Source organism: Spodoptera frugiperda, chromosome 11, assembly GCF_023101765.2.
Source record: "Spodoptera frugiperda isolate SF20-4 chromosome 11, AGI-APGP_CSIRO_Sfru_2.0, whole genome shotgun sequence".
NCBI classification, from domain to species: Eukaryota; Metazoa; Arthropoda; class Insecta; order Lepidoptera; family Noctuidae; genus Spodoptera; species Spodoptera frugiperda.
Window position 1 is genome coordinate 8855338 of NC_064222.1, and position 15730 is coordinate 8871067.

A 15730-nucleotide genomic window follows, 5' to 3' on the forward strand; every position below is an offset into this window, starting at 1 on the left:
CGAACTAAAATAGTAATTAACGCTATAGATACTTAGTAAGTTTTTCGTATCACAACTCTAGCTGTCAAAGTATTAAAAAAAATAAAGTCATAACAAAAACACGTTGTTTTGATGATTATCGTGTGAGGTTTTATTACTGATATTTTACTGAATTCATGGTGTTTTAATTAATAAATGAATTAGTAAACATGGGGAAAGGACGCTATAACGCTAAAGCTCGCCAAGTCGTGAAGACTGACATAGATAATTCGAAAACTAGTGAGGTAACCAATTTTCATTTATTTATTTTATTTTACAGACGAAACATGTGCTAATTATTGTAAGAAGTTATTAAAATTGTTGATATAATACTAAAGTTATTTTATAACTACACTTCTATAATATTATTTATGCGAAAAATTATCATTGCCCATTTGCCATCATTTTCCTAAAGATAAAAAAAAACTTATGTAAAATAATACTTGTATCGTTCTAGATATATAATAACAAGCAAAATTAGTTTTATATTAGTATTTTTTTAGTTTTATAGGTAAAATTTATGCTTATTGTCAGTTAACACCACTGTACATGAGATAAAATTGACTACTTACATTATTTCAATTTTCAGATTCAATTAGAATTCGCCACCAATGAATATGGAGCTACAGACTCGACCAATTTACTGGCTTTACCGTCAAAGAAACGCGACACTAAGATTGTCAAAGAAAAGAAAGAAAAAACTAGATTTCTTTCAAAAGCCCAAAGGAAAAGATTAGAAAAGATTGTTGAAAAGAAAAAGAAGAAAGAAAATGTAAGTATAAAACGTGATACCTTATACATGCATACTTCATTCACTGCATGGTTGATGTGGTAGCTGGGCACATAATGTGTAGCGGGTTCGTTTTCTCCACAGAGCAACTCTATATGCGATCTACAAATTGTTGTTTGGTCTGGGTTTCATGTATATGTAAACTTGTATGTTTGTGAACACACCCACGACACAGCAGAAAATCCTAGTATGGGGCAAACTAGTATTTAAAAAACAAGTACATATGGGTTAGTCCTTCAAAATTACCTAGCTCAGTAGGGAAAAAACTAGAGAGTCTGAGAAATTACCGCACTAAACCTTCCCTGGTGACCATCATCTGCACCTAAAAGAGGCATCAAGTCCTCTTAGTAGACCAACCCCAGAGCCTTCATGTGCTATGTCTGTTATGGTACCTTCCAATAAACATTTATATATCATCCTTGATGAATTGACTTTATATTTCAGAGGGCATCTCTCCTTGAATCTCTGTCACAAGTGCAAGCGTCTGCCGAGGAAGTGCAGCAGTTGACGGGCATATCTGCTGTCCAGACCATTGGGCTGAGGAAGCTCAATGAGCTGAACTCCGAGCTGACTACACAAACAGTTAGTGAGGAAACTGAGAATAAGAAGTTTAGTAGTATCGCTGGTGAGTAAACTAATGTGTTTTCTTTTAAATTCAATTAGGTACCTACAGGGTATGCAATCTCAGTCTCGCAAGATGAATGAGATTGCTTTACTTAACGATTTTTCGCCCATTTTAGAAGAGAAGACTAAGTTATTGTTCCTTTCAATTATGGTTTGATAGTTAGATAATATGTGTTAAATTAGAAGTAACTAGTAACCGGGCGATATAGTCTCTAAAAGGCAAAGTCCCTTATTAAATTACGAGTGATGTGGTGGCCTAGAGTCCTTCCTTTAATAAGTAAAAAGTTAGTTACTTAATTTGTTATCTGATTAGTGACTTTAGGGTCAGATCTAGACTCCATTCTCCAGTGTTTGAGACCTTCAAACCATCTGATTATTAGGCACTTTAAGTACCACTAACTTCTACACTTTCGTGAGACATACTAAATTCATTACTATGTTGCACATGACGCGGCGACTGTCTGATGAATTTCTAGCATGGTTTGAAACTAGTCGAGTCCGAGTAAACCGATAACATAACAATTAATACGTTCAAATTCACCCCAGGTGCCAAGAAACGTCTTCGACTGTTAAAAATGGATAATGCAGAGAAAATTAAAAAGAAAAAGTATGATCCTAACGTAGTTGGACTGGAAGAGTCTTCGGAAGACAGCAGCTCGGAATCTGAAGAGGAAAACGATGATAATGATGATGAGGAACCAGAAATTATCAACGGACATGATGACAAAGAAAAAGAGACTCCAAAACCAGTTGATAAGGTTGATATTACTGTGGCAGATACAAATGATTCTAAAGCAGAAAAAACAATAGAAATTCCAGATGATAAGAAAGAAAATGTAAAGAAAAATAATAAAAAAGAAATTAAAGTTGAGAAGAAACCGTTGCTTGAGCATCCTACGGTACATGTGGAAGTGAAAAGAGACCCTAAGATTCAGGTGGCAAGGTTGAAATTGCCTATACTGGGCGAAGAACAGAGGATTATGGAATTGATCAATGAGAATGAATTCCTTATTGTTGCTGGTGAAACAGGTATGTGATACGTTTAACATAGTGGGTTAAGCAGAAATGTACCTAATCCGTTTCTATTATAATAACAAATCAACAAAATGTCATTAGCACATGCGCGTATAGTTCCAAAATACCTACCTAGTTACTAGTCTTCCTATAACGCGGCCGCAGACGCCTCGGTGCTAACAGCAGAACATGCAAAAGCACGCCCGCTTTATATTTAGTTGTTTTGTTATAGTGATAAAAATAAAACTAACAAATACACAAAAATAAATTCTTTGGAAAAGTTGATTATAATCATGAGTACAAACACGTGTTTAAATATCGTTCACTAATTACCAGACACCCTATATAGTTATTTCATTCAAAAACGTATCAAATGACTAAGTCCTCATCTTTGCTTTATTATAATCCCCATTTTATCCACAGGCAGCGGTAAAACAACCCAGATTCCTCAGTTTCTCTACGAAGCTGGTTATGCAGAACACAAAATGATAGCCGTCACGGAGCCCCGTAGGGTGGCCACCGTGGCTATGGCCGCCCGAGTCGGGTATGAACTCGGACTGACCAGTAAAGAAGTCTCCTACCTCATGAGGTTTGAAGGCAACGTTACTAAGGACACGAAGATCAAGTTTATGACTGATGGTTTGTATATTATACTTATATTGCTGGCCTATTTTAACTTTTAAACATTTCTCTGGACTTCCACAAATAATAAATGGTCAAATATTGCCAAATCGGTACAGCCGTTTTAGCGAGACTAACGAACAGCAATAGATTTTTATTTATAGATACTCTATTTTTTATAGTAAAAAAAATACATGCTTTGTAAGCATGTATTTTTTTTAAATAATGAGTTGGTAGTTTTGGTTTGGGTTTAGAAATAAAATATTATTTACAGTATTCACTCGCGTGTAAAGTTTACGTACAAAGTTGAAAATTCTGTGAAAGATACCCCGACTAGTTTCGATACAAATTTGTATGCGCTCTGGTGTAGCATGAAATTAATCGAGTGTCTCTAAATTAGTGGGGGCATGGTTTCTTTTAAAGTACACTTAAGTTAAAGTTTTATCCTTTACTGATATTATACGTAAAGAAATATCGTTTTGTTTCCACTTAAAATTAAAAAAGGAAAATAGTTTTATTTAATAAACCTTAAGCTTATTTTTTATAATTATATTTTTTTCTCTATATCACGATATTTTTTGTAATCAAACCACTACCACCTAACCACAGACACAGTTTTTATATAAATCCCATACCTAATTTATAATCATACCAATTTCCATTACAGGTGTACTCCTCAAAGAAATTCAATCCGACTTCCTGCTCAGCAAATATTCAGTAGTCATCATAGACGAAGCCCACGAAAGGAGCGTGTATACAGACATTTTATTAGGTCTGCTGTCGAGGATAGTTCCTTTGAGGAGGAAACGAGGATCTCCCCTACGGCTCATCATCATGTCTGCCACGCTTAGAGTCGAAGACTTTACGGAAAATACTAGGTTGTTCAAAGATCCACCGCCGGTTATAAAGGTGAGTTAAACTATTATCATAATTTCTAATTATAAGTTTGAAATCACGAACCCGCATTGAGCAAGTGTAGTGATTAATGCTCAAACCTACCATAAGTGACTACAGTTGACCAGAGGCCTCTTCTCGCACGGAGTAGGTTTGAGAGCATTAATTACTACGCTATAGCTCAATGCGGGTTGGCGATTTCAAACGTCTAATTAGAAATTACACGCTCAGGTTTCTTTACCGTTGGTCAGTGGTGTCTAAATAATGTTAGAAAGTACATATGTATAACTCGGAAAAAATCACATCGGAAGTTGCCGTTGGTAGGTTTTGAACTCGCACCGTCGAGTCGTGTATGAGAAGTAGGCGTCTTATACCTCTAGGCCATCAATATTGTGGGAATCGAACCTGCGACATGTTGCATAGTAGCCATTTACACAGCCACTGCGCCAACCGTATAGATCGTTTCAGAGACTCTCTCTCAATATTACTTTACTAATCACCTCATTAACTTTTTATTTAACAGATAGACTCGCGCCAGTTTCCAGTGACGACGCATTTCAACAAGAACACAAACAGTGATTATTTGAAGGAAGCGTATAAGAAGACTGTCAAAATACACACTCGGTTGCCAGAAGGAGGTATATTGATATTCGTGACTGGACAGCAAGAGGTAAATCCTAAAACATGTCATTTATTGGAAGTTACAACAGGATATTTACCATGTTTTTCAATTTTAATGAGTTTCCGATATTTTATCCGTGATCATGGCGCTTGCAACAGTGCCGAAATATCGGAAACTCATTAAAATTGAAAAACATGGTAAATATCCCGTTGTAACTTCCAATTCTAGTGTTAGTGACCATGTCAGTTTAAAAACTTATATCATGTTATTTATGTTTAATACAGTACTTGGTTCCGATGATTTGTAGTGTAGTGTTAAGGTAAGCGTCCACAGGCCCGCATCGTACGCATTCCGTATGACGTCATTAGTACGCATCGCATGTAGGCATTGCCGATGATGCGGTCCGTACGATGCGGATCAGTGGACGCAGTTGTATGAGTTTCTGTACAAGACAAACTAAAATCCGTTGCGTGTGGTACGTACGATGCGGGCCTGAGGACGTGTACCTTTAGAAGCTACACTTTGGAACGAGCATCTAGCTACACAGATATACAGATTGACGGACGATTCAAAAAGTGCCTAATTAAGGATTAATGGAAATACTTGCTTTGACTTTGATTTTCACCTTTCATAACCCGTATCTATTAACACCGACATCGTCTTAATTCTCTTTATATCTTTCCCAAACTCTGTTTGCCGTACTCAGAGTCATTTAATGGTTACTTAACCCAGTCCTTAGCAATTGTATTTGGAACAAAATGGTTACTAAGGAATAGTTGTCTCTGAGTGTGGCAGTGTGTCTAATTTCAAACCATTTTTAATTAAATCTATCAACTAATATTCTAATAACTTCCAGGTGCACTACCTAGTCAAAAAGCTAAAGGCTGCCTTCCCTTACCGTAAAGACGTGGATTACACGAAGCTGATCACCAAGAACAAGCCGGTGTCCGACGCTGATGCTGCACTGGACTCCGAACCTGAGGATATTGAGTCTGATGATGATGAGGTAGGTTACAAGAGTTTTGTGGAACAGAATATAAAAAAATAACCCAATTCCACGAAGGATTATTGATCTAAATAAGAGCGGAAGAGATTGACCTAAATAAGAACGGACATATTATGCTTACTTATCACCAGGGTAGCCAAGTCTGGTCGAACTTAGGTCGTCAAAACACAAAAACATATCAATGCGCATTGGAACACATATTTACAAAGCCATATATTGTGTACTAGCTACTTCCGCGCGGTTTCACTCGCTCTGCTTGGCTCCTATTGGTCATAGCGTGATGATTTATAGCCTTCCTCGATAAATGCACTATCCAACACAAAAATAATTATTCAAATCGGACCAGTAGTTCTGGAGATTAGCGCGTTCAAACAAACAAACTAACTCTTTAGCTTTATAATATTAGTATAGATTTATCTTATATTGTGTATTTATCTTTGTGTATTTTTATGGTATAAACATCAGGTGCGTTACAAGTGCGTTGCCGATATTTTGGGGGTTAGAAATTCAAAGGTTGTTGGAGTATCGGGAATTGGAAGATTGGGAATTTGGGGGGTGATTTGGGCTTTTGTAAACTCACTTACACAACGCAAGCGTTGTTTCACGTTAGTTTTCTGTGAGGCCGTGGTATCACTCCAGTTGAGCCGGCCCATCTGTGCCGAATCATGGCTCTCCCAAATCAAATCAAATCAAATCAAATCAGCTTTATTGTGGACCATAGGTATGCATTATAAATACAGATCTTAAATAATAAAATTAGTTCAGCTATGTCCCGCCGTTGAGGCATACAATAATAAAATATACATCAGAATTTAAAAAAACAATAAAATTATACATTATTAATATTCCAAATTATAAATAACATCCAAATTAAATGTCAAGCCTTATAAGTCGTAGTCGTAGTTTATTATTGCCTATTACATTCAGAAATTTATTTGTTAAACATAGGTACATACACACATAACAAAGGTCGTACGGATTAACAGAGCGCAATAATAAGTCAAATAAAGTAGGTATAACTATTGCATTCTTATTGTTTGTCAAATTTATCCTTAAGAAATTCGTCCAAAGTGTAATAGCACTTTTCAATAAGTAATTTTTGTAATGTAGTTTTAAATTTAGATAAGGGCATTTTTTTTATTGTATCTGGTATTTTATTATATACTTGAGGAGCAAGACCGAAAAAACTTTTTTTATATAATGATGTTTTACATCTTAAATTACATAAAGTGTTTAGGTATTGAGAGCGAATGGGTATTTTTTTGACATCAGCCATTTTTTTAAATAAATTAGGATTATTTTTGACAAAAATTGCGGTTTCTAAAATATACAAAGCTGGGAGAGTTAAAATTTAGATATTTCAAATTTCAGTGTTCTATTAATTTAATTTGTTTTTCATAATTTTATAGGTGGAGCGAGAAATGAAACGCGCCCGCAAAGCTCGTAGGAAGGCTAAGCAGAAGTCTAAGACTTTACCAAAGATCAACCTGGATGACTATGACATGCCCGAGGATGATGGCCAGGCCGACCTGGTGGATGATGAGGATAGCGAGGGACATCTTAGTGATTCAGGTTTGTTTTATAATAATTTTGGAAACAGAGAGTAAAGTTCCCTAAGAAAATCCTCTTTTGATCCTCCGACCAGGCGAGGTGACCATGCCTGGCGATTTTCTATCCATGTTTATTGGCATGTAAACTTTAAATGTCTTCTGAATTTTTTAATACACATTTTTGTAGGAATTTAAGAAAAAGAAATAACTAAAAAGACGAGCCCCCCAATTGCCCACAATTTTCTTTTCCGCTTCCATTTTTGATAATATCCCTAAAACCTTCTCTAAAATCTGAAGAATATTATGCTGCAAATCGCATCAAAATCATTTCAGCTAAACGCGAGATAATCGCGCACAGACATACATACAGACATACAAGTCTCACTAAGAACCTTCCTTTTTAGAAGTCGGCTAAAAATTGCTCTAAAATACTATTCATATTCACAATTTCATCCGAGAGATGGCACCACATTCGAATAAGGACACCCACATCACTCCACTAACCAAAACCCAATTCTCAAACCTTTCTAGACGCTGAAGAAGACTCCCTAGCACCGTCCATCAAGTCCTGTCGCCAACCACTATGGGTGCTACCTCTGTACTCAATGCTGAACCAAAATAAACAAGCCCGGGTATTCAACCCCGCACCGGCCGGAGCGAGGCTCTGTGTTGTTAGTACTGATGTAGCTGAGACCTCAATCACTATACCCTCAATCAGATACGTTGTGGATACTGGCAAGAAGAAGATGCGGTGAGTAGTCTTTATTGTGTGTGTGTTAAGTGCTATTTTTGCTTGGCGTGTTTTAGTGGTGAATCTAGGCAATTTACTTTTATAACACGCGCGCGTGTTTTCGCATGATTAGCTGTTAGCAGCAAGGCGCCCGCATGCGCTTTATCAGAAGACTAGTTAGTAGGTATTTTAGAACTACGCGTGCGTGCGTTAAAAATGAAACTAATGAGTAAAAAGTTTCATTAAGAAAGTTGTTTGAAATCATGAGTAGATTCACGTGTTTAAATATCCTTCACTAATTACCAGTCACCCTATATATGTAGATAATTAAGTATAGTTGCATATGGGTTATTTCTCATTATTTCTTTACAATTTAAAATTCGATATAAACTGCAATAACATGACATGTTACTTTTTATCCTGAAAATGCGAGCATAGCCGTTGGCAGAAGTTGCTATTAATCTGGTCTGGGATGAGACGGGGATTGGGAAGATCGGAAAGGGGGGTAATTGGATCCCTCTCCCCACACTAGTAACGCCTCTGTTCGAGAGTCCATGGGCGGCGGCGATTGCTTATCATCAGGTGATCCATCTGCTCATTTACCGGCTTATACCATAAATGACTAATTAAACATAACCCCCCATTTCCAGAGTATACGACCATACAACAGGGGCGAGTGCGTGGCGCGTAGTATGGACATCCCAGGCCAGTGCGGAGCAACGCTCGGGGCGCGCCGGACGAGTGTCCAGTGGACATACGTACCGGTTATACAGTAGCGCAGTGTTCCAACACGAGTGTCCTGAACAACACCCCCCTGACTTATGTAGGAGGCCTGTCGATGATCTAGTGTTGACGATGAAGTGTATGGGGATTGATAAGGTAACTACATAATATGTTACGTGTTTTATAACCTAGAGCCTTCCTCGATAAACGCACTATTCAACATAAAGTATTCATAATTAACTATTTTTGTACAAAATTAATCATATTATGTTACAACTAATGGTGATTTCAGAGTTTCGTTCGTTTTTTTTTTCACAAAAATTTTGTCTGGGAATACTGAAACCATTTGCATGTCACATGTAATACGTTTTATTTTATCTATTTTCATAATAAATAATTGTGTTCATAAGTGTGGATAAGCCATGCTTCGGCACGAATGGGCTTTACAGAAACAAACGTGATACAACGCTACCCCAATTACCCCCCTTCCCAATCTTTCCAATCCCCCATTCCCCAACAACCCTGAAATTCCTAACCCCCAAAAGGCCCGTAACGCACTTGCAACGCCTCTGGTGTTTCGAGTGTCCATGGGCGGCGACGATTGCTTAGCATCAGATCACTGTTATTTTTTTATGTTAAAGAAATACTTCTATTTAAAAACCAAGTTCATTCAGAACTTATACAGATGTTCATACCAGGGATGTTATGGATATGGAATTTCGGATATGGATATGGATACGGATAGTGGATTTTTTTATATCGGTTCCGGTTTCGGATACGGATAAGAAATTATTCCAAATTATCCGGTAGTTTCGGATAGTTTCGGTTACGGATATTGGATTTCTAAGGAATTTCAAAAGTAACATACAAATAGATAATCAAATGGTTTTATTTATAAATAGGTCTTCATTGGCAGGTACTTTAATCTGCCTAAAAGTTACTTTTCGTAACTTGTCTCATGTCTCATTTAGACTCCGCTCCTATCCGAAATTATCCGGAACATTTATTTCAGTTTCGGTTACGGAAATGGATATTTTTTTATTTCGGATATCCGATAGTTTCGGTTACGGATGTGGATATCCTTAACATCCTTGGTTTATACAGATAGAGAAGAGTACTTAGTACCGCCAAGAAGGCAAAAGTAATTTTTGAAACTAACCAAAATAAATGACTTGGACCAGTTATGATAATAATTATTCTCCCTCCCCAGGTAGTAAACTTCCCGTTCCCGACGGCCCCCGATAGAATGCAGCTCCGCCTGGCTGAGAAGCGGCTGGAGGCACTCGGTATACTGGAGAAACCACCGATGAAGAACATCAGGAAAGATGATGAAGAGGTATCAGAGTATTCTTTTTGTTGTAATTTTTAACCGATTTCAAAAAAGGAGGTTCTCAGTTTGACCTGTTTGTTTGTATGTTTGTGCGTGATTATCTAGCGTTTGGCTGAACCGATTTTGATGCGGTTTTTAGTATAGTATTTTTTTGACTTAGGTAAACTTTTTAGAGATATTATCTGACTTATAAAATGGAGGCAAAAAAGAAAATTTAAAGTTCCTTTAAAAAAATAACAGTTTTATGACATTACATACTAATTACACTTTACTCAATAGGAGTTTTAAATACCGATGGTCAATAAGAACGGGAATCAAACTTCGATTCCCGTGTTGAGTAAAGAGTAATAGACTCATCCCCTTGAATGATTGATGAAAATAGGTGTTGGATATGTTAAGTAATATGCATTTAAATGTTAAACATTTATTTTTATTTAAGAAACTTGTCCACGTTTAAAACTAATTGCTAGGTACAATATTAAATAATAATTTTCCCCACAGGTATTAAAAGTGACTCCGCTAGGTAAGGCAGTGTCTGCCTTCCCCCTGTTACCTCGCTACGGCAAGATGTTAGCGCTCAGTCACCAACAGAACCTGCTACCCTTCACTATAGCGCTGGTATCTGCACTCACTGTGCCAGAGGTGAGAATCTCTCTCAACTTTTATAATTACCAATTTATTCAATTTTGGACCTTATTGTTATAAGGTCCAAAATGGTTGTAGATGTGTGTATCAGAAATATAATAACTAATTCAGTATTCAGTCTATTCTAATGCTATATGTATCCAGCAATATTTTAATTATTATGTTATCGGCTTACGTTATAGGAGCCTCTAGCATGGCTTGAAACTAGTCGAGTTCCTCGTCAAACAGTTACGCGAGTAAGCCGATAACATAATAATTAATATTTTATTTAACCCTAAGTAACTATAAACCCTAGTATTTAACCCTACCTAAGTTGTGGTGACCCGGAGGTTTAAGATGCCCATGCTTCTCATACATGAAGGTGTGGGCTCGAAACCTACCAACGGCAAGTACCAATATGACTTTCCGAGTTATATTGGTCCGAGTTATAGTTTATAGTTACATTCTAAGATTATTAAGATACCACTGACAAACGGTGAAGGAAAACATCGTGAGGACTTATAACATAAATAGTAAAAAGTTGGTGTACATCGTACAGTGGCATTACGTGCCGTAATGTGCACCTCTGCCTACCCCTTAGGGGATAAAAGGTGTGACCATACTTGACTGCACGGTTGGCGCGGTGGCTGGGCAACTGTCTGCCGTGCAACGTGTAGCGGGTTCGATTCCCGCACGGAGCAACTCTTTGTGTGATCCACAAATTGTTGTTTCGGGTCTGGTGGGTGGGTGTCATGTGCATGTGAAATTGTATGTTTGTAAACGCACCCAAGACACAGGAGAAAATCCTAATGTGGGGCAACGTCTTTTAAAAAAAAAAATTAAGACACCACTGACAAACGGTGAATGAAAACAACGTGAAGACTTATAACATAAATAGTAAAATTTGGATGTACATTGCACAGTGGCATTACGTGCCGTAATGTGCACCTCTACCTACCCCTTTGGGGATAAAAGGTGTGACGGTACTTTTTTTCTAATATACATATGTAATCTCCAGGTAATGACAGGCAAACCAGACAGTTGGCCCGCGACCGGCAACGTGCTGCTACTGGGCGACCCTGGAGTGTTGCTCCGAGCTATAGGCGCTGCTGAATATGCCTACGTTAAGGGGGAAGAGGAGATCTTCTGCGCTAAATATGGACTTAGAGAAAAGGTAAATATGGCTGTAAAGTCCACCGCTATAGTTAAACGTATGATGTTATCAAATTTCTGAGTCAAATCGCACACTCATAGACAAACTACTCACATATGGTGAAAAGTGGGTGTACATTGTACAGCGGCATTACGTGCCGTAATGTGCACCTCTGCTTACCCTTTCAAAGTACTCATATTTTACTCAAATTAAATTAATTAATGAAAGTACGATTATTACGGGATATTGTTATTATATTGAAATGTCAAAATAATTTATCTTTTGACCTAGGAGACTACCCAATTATTTACCTACACTTTTTACCGAGATCCCCAAACGTAAAAAAAATTGCCGACATAGTCCAACGGATGCTAAACAGTTGCGCTATGCTTGCTAAAGCATAGCGCGGAGAACTGACAGACGCTCGGGCAGAAAGGTTTTCGAGCGGAGACCGCGTACTGGTAAGCGCAGTCTAGGAAATCCACCCACAAGGTGGACAGACGACCTGATTAAGGTCGCTGGTAGCCGCTGGATGCAGGTCGCTTCCAACCGACCTACCTGGAAGTCATTGGGCTTTGTGGCTGATATAATTATGATGATCATGATGTACAATCGATTCAAGTTTGATTAAGTCTTATAAGTTTTTAAACTGACATGGTCACTAACACTAGGATTGGAACTTAAAACGGGATATTTACCATGTTTTTAAATTTTAATGAGTTTCCGATATTTCGGCACTGTTGCAAGCGCTATGATCACGGATAAACTCGTCTAAGTCTTCGTTCTAACTCTCCAACTCAATTAATCTCTTATCCGTTCCCCTACCAGGCTATAAAAGAAATACGCAAGCTTCGTAAGCAGCTCACTTCAGAGATCAACCTCAGTGTGGCCGGGGTCAATGTGGCGGTGGACCCCGAGATGAAGCCCCCCAATGATAACCAAGCGAGGCTGTTGAGGCAATTGGTACTCAGCGGTTTGGGAGACCAGGTCGGCAAGAAAATAGCTCTTGATGAGGTTAAACAAGGTTTGTTGGGTATTATTATTATTATTCGAAATGTCTTTTTGAATATTATTAGCTCGGTATTGTTTAGCTTTAGTTTTTTCGGCAAATAAGTCAAGATAGTTTCATAAAAAAACTCAATATTAAATAAGAATGAACTATATACCCTTACAAATACAGAGAAGATTATCATGGCCCCTGCGCAAGGATGATACATCCTAAGAAATAGAGTCCACATTACCTAAAATTATCTGCACTACATGCACTGCACTAGCATGGTAAAAAAACATCGTATTAAGAATTGCGTTATTCAGTTTCTGTTCTCTAAATAAAAATGAACTTTGAAGCTTTAGAAATAGAGTCCATTATTCTTTACCATCTACAAATTATAATAATCACTCACTACTTACTTACTACAAAAAAAATTACAAGCAATTTTAACCCTTAACACCAACAGGAGAAGACAAAAGAAAGTTCAAATACGCGTACCACTGCGGCGAATTAGAAGAGCCAGTCCATTTGCACTCCGATTCCATTCTGAGGAAGTCCATACCAGAATGGGTGGTATTCCAGGAGTTATATGAAACTGGAGCCGAAGAGAGAAGGAAGATGGTGATGAGGAATGTGACTGCTATAGAACCAGAATGGTTGCCTTTATTGGTGCCTCAATTGTGTAATTTGGGTAAGAGTTTTTTGGTTTTTGTTATTTTTAAATGCTTTCTTAGTAGATTGGTATACGCAAGTGTGACTTGGGTTAGGGATGTCGAGATTTCGAAATCAGGTAATTACCTGATAATAGCAATTGCTTACCTGATGGTAAGCAATTGCTATTATACACCCGAAACACCAGAGGTGTTATACGTGCGTTGCCGGCCTTAATTGGGCCTCCGGTGACCTCACTCACACAACGAAATACAACGCAAGCGTTGTTTCACGTCGGTTTTCTGTGAGGCCGTGGTAGCACTCCAGTTGAGCCGGCCCATTTGTGCCTAAGTATGGCTGTCCCACACTTAAAGAGGGGTTACAATTGAGGTTATTGGAAAATTAAAGATCTGACCACCTCATTTAAATAGAAAGAAGAGAAAGAAGACAGAAAGTGTGTAGCCGCTATTGGTCAAATCATCTTATGAAGCCCAAAGGAAGAGTAACGGTTTTTTTTATATTTCTTTAATTTTCTTTTCTGTATTCTAGGTGAACCACTAGATGATCCACCTCCAAGATACGATGAGAAGTCAGGACGAGTGAAATGTCATTTCAAAGGTACTTTTGGGAAAGCTGGTTGGGAGCTACCGACTGCTGAAGTGGACTTCCCAGAGAAAACGGAGAGATACAGGTAATTGATGCTGTAAAATTTTATTTTTACTTCTTTGTAGAATATTTTTATTATGACAGTCTACGAAGTTTCGATTCGTAGGTTAGGCAAAAAGTGATGATGAGTTTTTACTACTAGACTATTTCGAAAAATAATGAGACTCATAAATTTTAAACTTTGCTCTAGTGTTTTTATAAATTCGACGTAAAAAATATGACGTCGAGGTCTGCAATAGTTATTGACATCCAATCAAAAGTTGCATTTATTTCAAAACCAATAAAGTCCAAAGTCGCATACACATCCAGAGTTTCAGAGGAATTTCCTCCCACGGACCTTCCGATTGTGGAATGAGCTCCCTGCCGAGGTTTTCCCAGTAGGCTACAATATGGGGTACTTCAAGAAGGGAGTAAATAGGTTTCTTAAGGGTCGGTAAAGCGCATGTAATGCCCCAAGTGTTGCAAGCGTTCATAGGCCACGGTAACTATTACGCAGTTTGTAATGCTTTCAAATAACGACAAACTTTTTAATGCACAGACAATTAATACATTACACTGTAATAATTACAGACAAACAACATTAAATTTCTTATACAAACTGTAGGTGGCGCTAGTATACATAATATAATATTTTTTTTTTTACTAAACAGCTTAGTAGTTAGTTAGATATTAAACTGGTACAAATAACAGTAACCACTTACAATCAGGTGGGTCGTGTGCTGTACTGTCACCGTCGTGGTATAAAAAAAACTAACATTCAATATCCCACACTATTTTAAACTATACATTTTATTCCAGATGGTTCGCCCGTTTCCTGCTAGAGGGCGCTGTATTCCCTAAACTAAAGAAGTATACAAGTTCTCTACTATCGCCACCTTCAACCATGGTGAAGACTTGGGCGAAGTTGCAGCCCAGAACCGAAGTGCTTCTGAAGGCGTTGATTGCGAAGCGCGCGGGTACCCGAGACGCTATGCGAAGCGTTTGGGAGGAGAATGGTTCTTGTAAGTATTATTAATTGTTAAATGGTTAAAAGAACTATAAATTATACTTAATAGCTGCTTCGAAAAATGTGCTATCTTATGGTAAAAATTGTATCAAAGTTCTCATAGTTTTAGAGTTTATTGTGTTCATACAGATAGATGAATAAGGAGACTTTAAAAAAAGTTGAAAATTTAAATGTTAACTGTATCGTCGGTGTAACAAAATAAACTTTTTGTCTTACTAAATATTAAAAATAAGTGCGTATTTTTTAGAGTTATAGGATGTTTATTCTTTTATTTAATTTAATTGCTAGTATAATATGATATACTTATGATAATACTTAAAATTATGCTTTTAGCATAAATATTTAAAAAATAATAATATGTAACTTAAAATTTTAACATCATTTTTGTTTTAATCCACAGTCCTTCTCGACGAGTATCTAAAGTGGGTGCCGGAATCCGCTCACAACGAAGTCAGCTTGTACTGGCCGCCTCTGAAATAGTCCTGTGTTAAATATATTCCTGTAATCTTGTAAATATTGTAAATATAACGTTATTGGAAATTATTTGTCTTTTCTTTTACAATAAGAGCCACTACCGGCACGGCACTGTGTGGCATGGCGACGAATTTTGATACTAATTAAGTTATTTTGAATCTTATTTCATTGAGTTTAGAAATTATTTTACTTTATTTTGATACCACGATGCCAATGTACAAAAATCGTTGGATGCTGTGTCAT

General features: G+C 37.4%; 2 protein-coding genes and 1 non-coding gene across 3 annotated transcripts in view; 2 read left to right on the forward strand and 1 right to left on the reverse strand.

Annotated features, from left to right (window-relative positions):
• LOC118274573 (luciferin 4-monooxygenase-like) overlaps positions 1 to 15730 on the reverse strand; it is a 227023-nt gene that overhangs the window by 124544 nt on the left and 86749 nt on the right. The window lies entirely within an intron of this gene.
• On the forward strand, positions 80 to 15554 carry LOC118275053 (probable ATP-dependent RNA helicase kurz). Its single transcript, XM_050696719.1, has 19 exons — positions 80 to 263; positions 608 to 790; positions 1253 to 1433; positions 1979 to 2461; positions 2870 to 3085; positions 3735 to 3976; positions 4485 to 4631; positions 5440 to 5589; positions 6999 to 7161; positions 7671 to 7890; positions 8520 to 8748; positions 9803 to 9928; positions 10424 to 10564; positions 11565 to 11720; positions 12528 to 12723; positions 13157 to 13381; positions 13891 to 14032; positions 14806 to 15008; positions 15414 to 15554. Exons 1-19 carry the CDS (start codon positions 189 to 191, stop codon positions 15491 to 15493), a joined length of 3558 nt encoding a protein of 1185 aa, XP_050552676.1. The 5' UTR covers positions 80 to 188; the 3' UTR covers positions 15494 to 15554.
• On the forward strand, positions 12840 to 12943 carry LOC126911250 (U6 spliceosomal RNA). The gene has a single exon (XR_007705764.1). It is a non-coding gene; the product is annotated as a U6 spliceosomal RNA (small nuclear RNA).

What these genes read in the sequence shown, in the direction of transcription:
- LOC118275053 (XM_050696719.1), top strand. Translation starts at nt 189, where the DNA reads ATGGGGAAAGGACGCTATAACGCTAAAGCTCGCCAAGTCGTGAAGACT. An exon ending in AGTGTATGGGGATTGATAAG is followed by an intron (nt 8,749 to 9,802) that starts GTAACTACATAA and finishes CTCCCTCCCCAG; the next exon opens with GTAGTAAACTTCCCGTTCCC. An exon ending in CTGCACTCACTGTGCCAGAG is followed by an intron (nt 10,565 to 11,564) that starts GTGAGAATCTCT and finishes TGTAATCTCCAG; the next exon opens with GTAATGACAGGCAAACCAGA.